At 45.1% G+C, this 13,950-nt stretch overlaps 1 protein-coding gene across 2 annotated transcripts in view; it reads right to left on the reverse strand.

Moving 5' to 3' along the window:
* The window catches only part of LOC133458672 (uncharacterized), a 62,352-nt gene that overhangs the window by 22,950 nt on the left and 25,452 nt on the right, over positions 1–13,950 (reverse strand). For both annotated transcript variants that reach the window (XM_061738830.1, XM_061738831.1), the window contains exons 2-3: positions 6,042–6,198; positions 771–929 (exon numbers count right to left, since the gene is read on the reverse strand). In XM_061738830.1, coding sequence (XP_061594814.1) covers positions 771–929; positions 6,042–6,198 — 316 coding nt within the window. The remainder of the gene's footprint in view (positions 1–770; positions 930–6,041; positions 6,199–13,950) is intronic.

Here is a 13,950-nt window from a genome sequence, read left to right on the forward strand (position 1 = left end):
GGAAATCGAATGTGCGTGCGGCTCTGAAAGAGGCGGAGACACAGAGAAACTCGAAGTTCATTGAGATAAATCTGGTCCTGACCGTTAGGTTCAGAGCATCTGTTACTACGGTAACTGATCCAGAGCTTAAGTTACCTCTCTTTGTGAAACAAGCTAGAGTTACTCCTCTTTCTCTGGTTTGAGTTACCTCCCTTTGTGAAACGGAAAACTCAGAGTTTCCCTCATTTCAGGGTTAACAGACTGAGAGTTTTCACTAAACATGCTTTGTGAAACGGACTCCTGCACTGCAATAACTCAAAATCTTACCAGGAATATTTGTTTTATTTCTAGTTAAAATGTCTCATTTTTAGTCAAAAAATCTCATTACACTTAAAACAAGAGTCATTACCAGAAAAATAACTTGTTATTTGACAATTTTCACCTGTTTCAAGTAAATTTTCACTTGAAATAAGTAGAAAAATCTGCCAATGGGACAAGATTTATCTTCTCATTAAAAGCAAAAAATATTCTTGTTAAGATTTTGGGTTTTTGCAGTGTGATAAGGGTCTTGTATCATTTTCTTGATGACAATACACGCTAGAGCTTATGGGAAATATAGTGTTCATTGTGGCAAAACATGAACACTTCTTGGTGGGCGTTTAATTGCAACACAATGTTATTTAGCTCCACTGCCCTCAAGAAAAAATAAAACATGTTTATCTAACCGCCTCTATCAAACACATTCTTTATAAAGACTGCTTTGCACATAAAAAATGTGAGATTTCAGTTACCTATAGTTTGAAGCATCGAGACCCTCATGTGACTTCACCATTTCAATGAAGGTACCTCTGAGCTGGGTCATTCGTAACACCTCTTGGTTCACAAGTAGTCTCTGACGGATGACAGTCTCACAAAACACCTGATAAGTCATGTCATATGTTGGTTCGTTTCTGAAAACACAGCAATCAGAGGGAAAATACAACACAAAGTTACTGAAAAGGAAGGAGTGTAGTGACTATGTACATTGATTTTTTTTTATTTTAAAACAAGGACTGTATGTTTAATAAAGTAATGCTAGGTTAAGACAGGGGTCGGCAACCCAAAATGTTGAAAGAGCCATATTGGACCAAAAATACAAAAAACAAATATGTCTGGAGCCGCAAAAAATGAAAAGTCTTGTATCAGCCTTAGAATGAAGGCAACACATGCTGCATGTATCTATATAAGTTATAACTGGGGGGAGATTTATTTTTTCATTATGCACTTCGAGAAAAATGTCGAAATTCTTGAGAAAAAAGTCAAAATGTCGAGAAAAAAGTCGGAATGTCGAGAAAAATGTTGAAATTTCGAGAGAAAAGTCGAAATGTCAAGATTAATGTTGAAGTACAATCTTGAGAAAAAAGTTGAAATGTCGAGAAAAAAGTCAAAATGTCGAGAAAAAACTTGAAATGTTGAGAAAAAAGTCGAAATGTCGAGGAAATAGTCAAAATTTCGTGAAAAAAGTCGAAATGTCAAGAAAAAAGTCAAAATTTTGAGAAAAAAGTCAAAATGTCGAGATTAATGTTGAAGTACAATCTCGAGAAAAAAGTCGAAATGTTGAGAAAAAAGTCAAAATTTCGGCATTAAAAAAGGAAAAAGGAAGAAAAAAAGAGAAAAAAGGAAAAAAATAAGAAAAAGAAAAAGAGCAAAAAAAGAAAAAAGAGGGAGAAAAGAAAAAGAAAAGAAAAAAAAAAGAAAAAAAAAAGTCAAACATTTTTGAAAAAGTTCCAGGAGCTACTAGGGCGGCGCTAAAGAGCCGCATGCGGCTCTAGAGCCGCGGGTTGCCGATCCTTGGGCTAAGATAGTGGAGCGGCTAAGAGTGGATTTTAGGCAGAATCGTGCATTTGGTGATACAAGCATGAAAATTGGCATGAGCAGTCTCCATGGGTCACTTGACAAGAAAATTGGTCGGGCCACTTGAAATTTCAAGCTGGCGGCCATTTTTCAAGATGGCCGCCACCTTGGTTGATCAATTAAGTGATGTAATTGTTTGGTTGGTGATATAGACATGAAAATTGCCATGAGCAGTCTCCATGGGTCACTTGACAAGAAAATTGGTCGGGCCACTTGAAATTTCCAGTTGGCGGCCATTTTTCAAGATGGCCGCCACCTTGGTCGATCAATTAAGTGATGTAATTGTTTGGTTGGTGATATAGACATGAAAATTGGCATGAGCAGTCTCCATGGGTCACTTGACAAGAAAATTGGTCGGGCCACTTGAAATTTCAAGCTGGCGGCCATTTTTCAAGATGGCCGCCACCTTGGTTGATCAATTAAGTGATGTAATTGTTTGGTTGGTGATATAGACATGAAAATTGCCATGAGCAGTCTCCATGGGTCACTTGACAAGAAAATTGGTCAGGCCACTTGAAATTTCAAGTTGGCGGCCATTTTTCAAGATGGCCGCCACCTTGGTCGATCAATTAAGTGATGTAATTGTTTGGTTGGTGATATAGACATGAAAATTGGCATGAGCAGTCTCCATGGGTCACTTGACAAGAAAATTGGTCGGGCCACTTGAAATTTCAAGCTGGCGGCCATTTTTCAAGATGGCCGCCACCTTGGTTGATCAATTAAGTGATGTAATTGTTTGGTTGGTGATATAGACATGAAAATTGCCATGAGCAGTCTCCATGGGTCACTTGACAAGAAAATTGGTCAGGCCACTTGAAATTTCAAGTTGGCGGCCATTTGTCAAGATGGCCGCCACCTTGGTCGATCAATTAAGTGATGTAATTGTTTGGTTGGTGATATAGACATGAAAATTGGCATGAGCAGTCTCCATGGGTCACTTGACAAGAAAATTGTCCGGGCCACTTGAAATTTCAAGTTGGCGGCCATTTTTCAAGATGGCCGCCACCTTGGTCGATCAATTAAGTGATGTACGGTAATTGTTTGGTTGGTGATATAGGCATGAAAATTGGCATGAGCAGTCTCCATGGGTCACTTGACCAGAAACTGCTCCCAGCCACTTGAAATTTCAAGATGTCAGCCATTCTTTGAGATTGCCACCTGGATTTTTAAATAAAATATTTTCCCATGTTAATTTGAGGTCCTAAAAAGACCAAGAGTGGATTTTTTACTGTATTTTGTCTAACTCCTCACCCTTGACCTGTCCGATGTGGTAAAACCCGCCAGGAGTTGCCTCCTAACGGCATAGCTCGCAGGGTTCAGTGAAGTGCACAAGCTCCCTTACCACGACAAGGTAACAGTCACAAGGGAGGTTTTTTTTTTTTGTTTTTTTAATTTTATTTTTTTTACCTAAATGAACAGACAGTAACATTGTCAAATAAATACTAAGGAATGGAGAAACAAAAAGGAAGATTATTAAAATGGCCAGCTTTGGTGCTGAATGGATAGCGCTCCAAAAAATAATTGAACAATTATTTACTGAATGGCAATATGGGCAGATCTAGAGGCAACAGCAGCTCTGACTGACATAGCCGTGGAACCATGGTAAACTGAAAATATCCCTCACAAATAAAAGGTAGAGGTGCTGACATTACAAAGTATCTCCTCAACTAAAAATATCTCTCACTGGTAATTAGCCAGTGGAAAAAAATACTAAAGAACTAAACTAAAAATGCGATTAACTGGTAAAACTGAAGACAAACTGATGTGGCCATGGGGAGCTGAGCCATAGGTCTACACCGGAAAACACAGGTGCCAAGGGGGAGTAACCCTGGCAAAAAGAATATGCAGATAGGATCTAGCAGGGGCAACTACACAGACATGTACAAGTGAGTCCATATCTGAAGCACTTACACCTTCCAGTACATGCCTTGGTGCACCCGCATTTGGTCAACTCCCAACAACTCTCTGCAATAGGTGGAAAAGGAGTCCAAAAGATTTTCCATTCCTCATCTTGTTTTATCCATCCCCAGTCAGATGGGCTTGGCATTTGTGGTTGTCGCTTTAATGCCTGTCCCCACACGTATCCAGCCTCATAGATGCACGTTTGGCATGCTCTTTGAGTGCTGCTTGAGTTGGTGGGATCAGGTCATATGGTCTTTGCTTTCTGGCAAAGAGATCAAGCTTCGCCTCATTCACAGTTGTGACATCGCTGGCATACATTAGCACAACAAATCTCTCCAAAGCTTGCAGGTCGCTGTCATCCACTGCAGAGGGTTCTGTTTTGCAAGAGCATAGAGTGGCTGGTCAGCAGTTATTACAGGCGTTTGTCTTGGATTCAGGAATGCCACTGTATCACTAACTTTGTCTATGACATGCTTTACTGTTGCAACAGAGTGGGCTTGGTCTCAGAGGAGGGGAAGTAGTCATGTAATGCTGACTTTAAAATCCAGGCTCCTCCGTTGGGATGCATGGTGGGCTGACCATGTTATATTGGCAGAAGCATCGACTGCTTGGGTTAGGCTAACTTTCTCCAGCCAGTCAAACTCGGGTGCCAAGTTTCTGTTGAATACAGTGAGGTCTGGTAAAGGTAGGTTGGCTACAGGATGGGGCTCTGGGTTTTTCTTTCTGAAGAAAGCTGGTTGGATGTTCGAGAAGGATTCAGGAATTTCAGGAACTTTGCTTGGTCTGTCATCTGAAAGTTGGAGTGGTGGCCTTATCTCACCCTCATTGTTAAGACCTGGATGTTGGAACATGGAAATACTTGTACCATGAAAGGATGTATGTGCCATTGTTGCTGTGGGATTATGGTCAATGTTGTCCATAGCAGATATGGTGAAGTGTCCCTTTCTCAGAATCGGTGGGCAGACAACCCCATCTACCACATACTGGTTCACCACAGATTCTCCTAGCAGTGCGGAAACCTCCAACACCCTGTCATAGGAGATGCATTCTCATGAAGTAGGTCAATGAGTTGTCGCTTTCGTGTTTTAGCATACACCGCCATTCCAATGTAAACAGCAAATGGAGTTTCACGGTCTCTCGAGTGCCTATGGGTTGCTGCACCATCTTTGTACTTAGTTTTGCAATTGTCTAATCTCTAGTCTAATTTACCCGTAATCACCAAATCAACACAAATGTACTTTTATGCCTCAGTGTTAGAGGTTTTTTTCATGGCATAAAATTGTTTTGGCATCATCCAAAACTTAAAAAAGAATGACTCTAAGTCCTCTTTACTGAAAAAAAAAATGTATATGGGAAAATTGATCTTTTGAGGATCCAGTGGCGGCTCACGGCAGGTTCCATGCTTGTATTTGCCTAAATGCTCCAATAAGGTGGGACCGCTCATGCCAATTCTCAAGCTTGTATAACCAACTTTACATCACTTAACTGCTCCACTAAGGTGGTGGCCATCTTGAAAAATGGCTGCCATCAAGTGGCTGGTAGCATTTTCTTGATAAGTGACTCATGGAGACTGCTCATGCCAATTTTCATGCCTATATCACCAACCAAACAATTACATAACTTAATTGATCGACCAAGGTGGCGGCCATCTTGAAAAATGGCCGCCAACTTAAAATTTCAAGTGGCCCGGACAATTTTCTTGTCAAGTGACCCATGGAGACTGCTCATGCCAATTTTCATGCCTCTATCACCAACCAAACAATTACATCACTTAATTGATCGACCAAGGTGGCGGCCATCTTGAAAAATGGCCGCCAACTTGAAATTTCAAGTGGCCCGGACAATTTTCTTGTCAAGTGACCCATGGAGACTGCTCATGCCAATTTTCATGCCTATATCACCAACCAAACAATTACATCACTTAATTGATCGACCAAGGTGGCGGCCATCTTGAAAAATGGCCGCCAACTTGAAATTTCAAGTGGCCCGGACAATTTTCTTGTCAAGTGACCCATGGAGACTGCTCATGCCAATTTTCATGCCTATATCACCAACCAAACAATTACATCACTTAATTGATCGACCAAGGTGGCGGCCATCTTGAAAAATGGCCGCCAACTTGAAATTTCAATTGGCCCGACCAATTTTCTTGTCAAGTGACCCATGGAGACTGCTCATGCCAATTTTCATGCTTGTATCACCAAATGCACGATTATGTGACTTATCTGCTCCGCTAAAGAGAATAGTATAAGTAAAATAAAACTTACTGATTTGTGTCTGGCTCTGGAGGAACCCTCAAAAACTGGGTGTACAGTGTATAACAGTACTTGTGGTATTGGACCCCAATAGCCACACAGTCTTTGTCCTTAATGTGCATCAAAATACTGTGGTCTTCTTTCAGTTTAGCAGCTTTCTGAAGCCAACCTAAAATAAGGAAATGACAACTCAGTGAGGGCCCGATTTACGTCTTTTATATAAAATTAGAAATCATTCTTAATGTCATGTCAACATTGTGTGTGTGTGTGTGTGTGTGTGTGTGTGTGTGTGTGTGTGTGTGTGTTCCAGGTTTTTCCAGTCATATGTTCCTCATTCAAGGTTGTTAAAAAAATACTGCTATAATATTGTATCGTATCGTTATCGTGACCTCAATATCGTGTATCGTACCATATCTTGAGATTAGTGTATTGTAACACACCTAGTGTTGTTCTTGTTTTACTTTATTTAGGATCCCCATTAGCATTAGCAACAGCTTCCTGGGGTCCGACATACACACAACACACAAATTAACACTTAATACATAACAGACATACATTATACATCACAAAACAATAATAGACACAACTTCCTTAGTCACAAACAACACAGAGGATAACTAAATCACCATCATTCTCAGACATAAATACATAGAAATAAAATCAAATAAAACACCTTCATAAACAATACCTGCCTGAAATGACCTTATCTTACAATTCTTGACCACTTTTCACCTGTATTATGATAGGGTTTACACTACATGTAATTCTATTCAACCTTCACTTTGTTCCTTTTAAATGTCAAATCATCATTCATTACATTTTAAAAGATATTGTTTAACTGAAACTTAACTACCTGCATGAGAAATATGAACTGGTATACAGTTCCAGCCAACCACGGCTCTGTTAGAAATAGTTCTCTGGATCATACCTGTTCTCGCCCTCGGTAGTAGGGCTCCTTTCTGACGTTATTCTTGTATTGTAACCATGGTGAGCAAAATTATAGTAGCCTATAATCTGTCATACAGTTGTTTCGGAGATCGTGTCACCAGTATACTTCTCAGTATACTGGTGACTGGTACTTTAACAAAGTATAAGTAAACCTTTGTCTTATAAATAACCAGCATAGATTATTATGCATGCTGGACACATTATATATATAAGGACCTATAATAGAGCACAACGTGCAGCTTTATTTTGTGCCGCTTGTAATTTCTTCACATTTTTAACTGAAGTATTTGTAGAAGTGTGTGTGTGTGTGTGTGTGTGTGTGTGTGTGTGTGTGTGTGTGTGTGTGTGTGTGTCATTGACAGCTACAAATCCAGCCAGAAATCTGGGTGTAATTATTGACTCAGACCTGAACTTCAACAGCCATCTAAAGTTTATCACTAAATCTGCCTATTGCCACCTAAAAAACATTGCTAGAATTAAGGGGATTCTGTCTAAACAAGACATGGAAAAACTTATTCATGCATTCATTTTCAGTAGGTTGGATGATTGCAATGGCATCTTTTCAGGCTTTAACAAGAAATAATTCAGGCAGCTGCAGCTGATCCAGAACGCTGCCGCCAGAGTCCTTCCAAACACCAGGAAACTGGACCATATTACACCGGTCATGAAATCACTACACTGGCTTCCAGTGAGTCAAAGGATAGAGTTTAAAATCTTACTGCTGGTTTACAAAGACCTGAATGGTCTTGGACCAAAATACAAGCTGGATCTGTTAGTTCGTATGACACTCACAGACCCCTGAGGTTCATCTGGATCTGGTTTGTTGTGGTTCCCAAGAACCAGAACCAAGCAAGGTGAGGCAGCGTTCAGTTATTCTGCTCCTCACTGGTGGAACAAACTTCCTGTAGACCTGAGGTCTGCCTCACACTGTAGATCCTTTAAATCAGGCCTAAAAACATTACTGTTTACTGAAGCTACTCTTAAATTAAATACTTACCTGCTGGACTCTGTTGCCCTTTTCTTATCGTTTTATTCATAATTTTATTCAATCTTATTTGTTATTTACTGTCATATTATGTCTTGCCGCTTTTAATGTCAATGTAAAGCACTTTGAATTACCTTGTGTTGAATTGTGTTATATAAATAGACTTGCCTTGCGCGTGTGTGTGTGTGTGTGTGTGTGTGTGTGTGTGTGTGTGTGTGTGTGTGTGTGTGTGTGTGTGTGTGTGTGTGTGTGTGTGTGTGTGTGTGTGTGTGTGTGTGTGTGTGTGTGTGTGTGTGTGTGTGTGTGTGTGTGTACAGAACATACAAAACGGAAAAAACTCTGGTTTTTCATATTTCAATTTTAGGCACAGATCAAAAATACGAAATCGAAAAACCGGCCACAGGACTGAATTTGATTTTAATATTTAATTGGTCGGATTTACGTGAGCCGGAAATGTTCTACATCCATGGTATGCGGCAGTTCGGGTAACCATGGCTACCATGGAACAACAGATTAAGAATTATTTTTTAAAGATTGATTAAGGACTTGTTCCACAGCGGTTTGACGCACAAACACATTTCCTGCACGTTGCAGCAGATGGGTCTCCTACAATGCTCAGAAATGAGCGTCAGAAGATTCTGTGCCTGGCATCATCTGAGGAGAAAAAGACATATAGCAGACGCCAGTGTTGTGCATGAACGTGTTCAAATGAACGCGTTCATTTCTGTGAGAACGTTGAACTGAATGCACGGTTAACAAATAAAGAACTTGAACGTGAACGTGTTCATTCTGCAGATCATGAACTGGAATTTGAACTGTTCAGATTATGTGAGTTGCAGCTTCACTGTTTAGGTCCAATTATTACGGAATAATCCTTCTCATTTCACCAGCGGGCGGCGCGCACATTTAAAATGCTCGACGAGCCCGGTGCAGTCTTTACGAATGAAGGCTGATTTATGGTTCCGCGTTACACCAACGCGGAGCTACGGCGTAGGGTTCAAGGCGCGCGTACCGTACGGCTCGCGTCGCCGCGTGCCCTACGCCGTGGATTTAACGCGGAACCATAAATCAGCCTTGACGGGTGAAGAGAGATGTTGCAGACGCAGCGTCAGCGAGCCGTCAGATGATGATCCGCTTATCATTATCAGCGGGAATTTTACAAATCGTCTCCCAAAGAGTCTGACGGTAGAAACCTAACCTTTCTGTGCAAATGATGTCCACCTGCGCTGAGAAAACAAGTCAGAGTGTCTGCCTCGTCAACTTCAAATTGTAAACGTCATGCAGAGTTAAAGCATCCGTCCAGTGTGAGAAAATATCTGCAAGTCCTTAACAATCAAAAAAGTTCCCAGAAATACCAAGAGGACCCAACAGCCCCAAACGACCCCAGTCCCACTGCTGCTCCTTCAGGGATCTGATTTCCCTGCAGCATAAACTGATAATGGACTACATTGTTGGAGATTTACAGCCTCTGAGGAAAGTTGAAAAGCCACTAGGACAATACATGATAGTTTACAGCAGTGGTCTCCAACCGAGCACCGGGCTCGTCGAGTATTTTAAATGTGCGCGCCGCCCGCTGGTGAAATGAGAAGGATTATTCCGTAATAATTGGACCTAAACAGTGAAGCTGAAACTCACATAATCTGAACAGTTCAAATTCCAGTTCATGATCTGCAGAATGAATAAGTCTGATAATGTGGCGGACACAATAACGGACCACGCACCCATCAGGACTGTATGGAAGGGGGCGTGGTCACAAGCATTTATTGGTTGCTTAGCAACGTGTGTTTGTTTACGGTTATCAACTGGTAGTTGTCAACTGACAGTTCTTCTAGTCAGTTGGATTACGCTGTCACGGAATAAAGACGTGTTTTACCAACCTCTTGAGTCGAGCCTCATCCTGCCACATTGGTGACCCCTTGTTTGAACAGGAAACAGAAGACATCTCGTCTTTATCTCATCAGCCTCCGCAGCTCCGCTGCGGCTTTGAGGCTCCCTGAATTTTGGCAGGAGGACCCCGGCTCCTGGTTCCAGCATATCGAGGCGCTTTTCCGGCTACGGGGAATCACTGATGATGATTCCCGGTATCATCTGGTCGTCGTCGCTTTGGGCCAACAGTCAACTCGGCGGGTCCTGCAGCTGCTCCGTGCGCCCCCGCGACGCGACAAGTACGCCGCGCTGAAGCAGCTGCTGTTCCGGAGGTTCAGCCTTTCCGTCTCGGAGAGAGCGGACAGACTCCTCTCCCTGCCGGGCTTGGGTGACGGGTCGGCGGTGGAGCTGATGGACCAGATGCTTCTACTGCTGGGCCAGGACGATGGTGGATTTCTTTTTCCGCATCTTTTCCTGTGCCAACTGCCGCCGCCCGTCCGCGCAGCGCTGGCGAACTCCAGCTGCCTCGCAACGGCCGACTACCGCGGCTTGGCTGAGGAAGCCGACCGAGTCCTGATCGCTACCCGGAGTCTGGCCGTTCACCACGTCGCAACAACCGCCCAGCGATCGATGTCGGAGGATGCAGACCCAGCGGTGGTGGCTGCAGTGAAGACCCAGAGACGACGCGGGACAGATCTGTGTTTTTTCCAGCAACCGGCGCTCAGTAGCAGCGATCGGCGGTCAGGAGCTGCTGTTCATTGCAGACTCTGCATCAGGGAAACGTTTCCTGGTGGACTCTGGCTCACAGCTGAGCCTCCTGCCGCCGACCGCCACGGACCGGTCGGCCGGAGGTAACGGACCGCCGTTGAGCGCCGCCAACGGCTCCTTCATCACCACTTTCGGGACCCGGTCAGTGACTGTTTGTTTCCACGGACGCCGGTTCGAGAGTGACTTTGTCATCGCCAGTGTTGCTGTTCCTATCATCGGTGCTGATTTTCTGTGTGCTAACGGTTTGCTGGTGGACGTTGCAAACCGCGACTGGGGGATCTGGACCGCTAGCACACGCTAGTTTTTCAGCAGCAGGTAACGTGTTCCAACGTCTGCTGGCAGAATTCCCGTGGCTGATCAAACCTGTTTTTTCCACCGCGACAACCAGGCACGGCGTCGAGCATTACGTCACCACCACGGGGCCCCCGGTGTTTGCGCGTGCTCGTCGTTTAGACAAGCAGAAGCTGGCCATTGCTAAAGAGGAGTTTGCCTCTATGGAGCGTTTAGGCATAGTTAGACGCTCCAAGAGCCCCTGGGCCTCACCGCTTCACATGGTGCCCAAGGCAGACGGTTCGTGGCGCCCGTTTGGGGATTTTCGCCGTCTTAACAACGTCACGGTGCACGACCGTTATCCAGTCCCACACATTCAGGATTTTTCCACGCATTTAGCAGGGACAACCATCTTCTCAAAGGTGGATTTAGTACGTGGTTACCACCAGGTTCCCATGAGAGCAGAGGATGTGCCTAAGACCGCTGTAATTACCCCGTTTGGGCTTTTTGAATTTCTGCGCATGCCCTTTGGCCTGAAGGGGGCAGACCTTCTAGAGGCTGATGGACTCTGTGTTGCGAGACCTCACGTTCGTGTTCATTTACCTCGATGACATTTTGGTGGCCAGTTCCTCAACAGAAGAACATTTGGCACACCTCAAACTAGTCTTTCAGAGGTTAGATGAACACGGCCTTATTGTCAACCCGGCTAAATACCAGTTCGGCCTGCCGGTTATTGATTTTTAAGGGCACCGGATTTCAGCTCAGGGTGCAGTTCCACTGCCGTCTAAGGTTCAAGCGGTGGCAGAGTTTCCCCGCCCGGCCTCGGTTAAGGCGCTGCAGGAGTTTTTGGGTATGATTAATTTTTATAACCGTTTCCTCCCTCGCGCCACCCACCTCCTGCAGCCGCTTTATGGAGCCTTGCAAAAAAAGAAAGGCTGTGACCCAGTGGACTGGACACCTGACCGCATCAGTGCCTTTGAGAATGCTAAGTCTGCCCTGGCCAATGCAGTACTTTTAGCTCACCCATCACCTTCGGCCCCCATTTCTTTGACAACCAACGCATCGGACATAGCAGTAGGGGGAGTCGTAGAGCAACGGGTGGCAGGAGTTTGGCAACCTCTTGCATTTTTCAGCCGCAAGAGCGAAAGTATAGTGTTTTTGACCGTGAGTTGTTGGCGCTGTACCTCGCCACCAGTCATTTTCGTTTTTTTCTAGAAGGCCGTTCATTCACGGTATATGTAGACCATAAGCCGTTGATATTTGCAATGTCTAAAGTGACAGAGCCGTGGTCCGCTCGCCAGCAGCGCCATCTAGCGTCCATCTCAGAGTTTACCACGGACATTCGGCATGTCGCGGGTAAAACAAACCTTGTGGCCGATTGCCTGTCACGCGCGCTTGTGTGCCCTGTAAACCTGGGAGTTGATTTTTCTGCTATGGCTGCTGACCAGGCTGATGACCAGGACATCGCGACTCTTAGGTCTGCTGGTACCGGTCTCAGACTAGAGAACTTGGCGGTGGAGGTCGGAGGTCCAGCTCTTCTCTGCGACATCTCCACTGGTCGGCCCCGTCCGGTGGTCCCAGTTTCCTGGCGCCGGCGGGTTTTCGATTCCGTACACTCCCTCTCACACCTGAAACTGGTTGGGGCCAAGTTCGTCTGGCCCGGCCTCCGCAGGGAGGTTAAGGAGTGGGCAGCTGCATGTGTAGCATGCCAGCGGGCTAAAGTTCACCAGCACACAAAGGCGCCCCTGGAACCGTTCCCCATTCCAGCCAGGCGGTTTGACCATGTCCACATCGACCTGGTGGGCCCTCTTCCTCCATCGCAGGGTTACATGCACCTCCTCACCATGGTGGACCGTACCACCAGGTGGCCCGAGGCAGTGCCCCTTTCCTCTACAGGGTCAAAAGATGTGGCGCGTGCTTTCCTGGGTGCCTGGGTCTCACGTTTTGGTGTCCCGTCTGACATCACGTCTGACAGAGGCCCCCAGTTTATTTCAGAACTTTGGTCGTCGTTGGCAGAAGCTTTGGGAGTGCAGGTACACCGTACTACTGCATACCACCCACAAGCTAATGGCCTTTGTGAACGTTTTCACAGGTCCCTCAAAGCAGCACTGCGTGCTGCGCTCTCGGATGGTAACTGGGTGGACCGCTTATCGTGGGTCATGCTCGGTTTGCGCACGGCCCCGAAGGAAGATTTAAATGCGTCGCCCGCAGAGCTCGTGTTCGGTCAGCCACTTCGTGTGCCTGGAGAATTTTTGCCTGAAAGCTCGGCTCCGCAAATTCACCCAGCAAGCGGTCCCTTCGCATCAAATAGTTTTTTGACCCCGGGGCCTATTCACCACTGTTTTCCGCGAACATTCATTCCATCGGAGCTCAAGTCGGCTCAGTTTGTCTTCGTGCGGCATGATGCTCATCGTTCTCCTCTACGGCCTCCATACGACGGCCCCTTTAGAGTCCTCGAGAGAGGCCCTAAGGTTTTTTTGTTAGACCTAGGTGGCCGCAAAAAGCACGTGGCACTAGATAGGCTTAAACCCGCACACACTGTAGCGGATGAAGCTGTGGTCGGCTGATTAAGCCACCAGTGAGGGACTGATGGGCCCTTCCAAGGACAACCTTTATGGGTGTTCTGGGGGGGGCTGTGTGGCGGAAACAATAACGGACCTCGCACCCATCAGGACTGTATGGAAGGGGGCGTGGTCACAAGCATTTATTGGTTGCTTAGCAACGTGTGTTTGTTTACGGTTATCAACTGGTAGTTGTCAACTGACAGTTCTTCTAGTCAGTTGGATTCCGCTGTCACGGAATAAAGACGTGTTTTACCAACCTCTGGAGTCGAGCCTCATCCTGCCACAATATATGTCTTTTTCTCCTCAGATGATGCCAGGCACAGAATCTTCTGACGCTCATTTCTGAGCATTGTAGGAGACCCATCTGCTGCAACGTGCAGGAAATGTGTTTGTGCGTCAAACCGCTGTGGAACAAGTCCTTAATCAATCTTTAAAAAATAATTCTTAATCTGTTGTTCCATGGTAGCCATGGTTACCCGAACTGCCGCGTACCATGGATGTAGAACATTTCCGGCTCATG

The sequence above is a fragment of the Cololabis saira genome, chromosome 13 (assembly GCF_033807715.1).
Source record: "Cololabis saira isolate AMF1-May2022 chromosome 13, fColSai1.1, whole genome shotgun sequence".
In the NCBI taxonomy this organism is placed as follows: domain Eukaryota; kingdom Metazoa; phylum Chordata; class Actinopteri; order Beloniformes; family Belonidae; genus Cololabis; species Cololabis saira.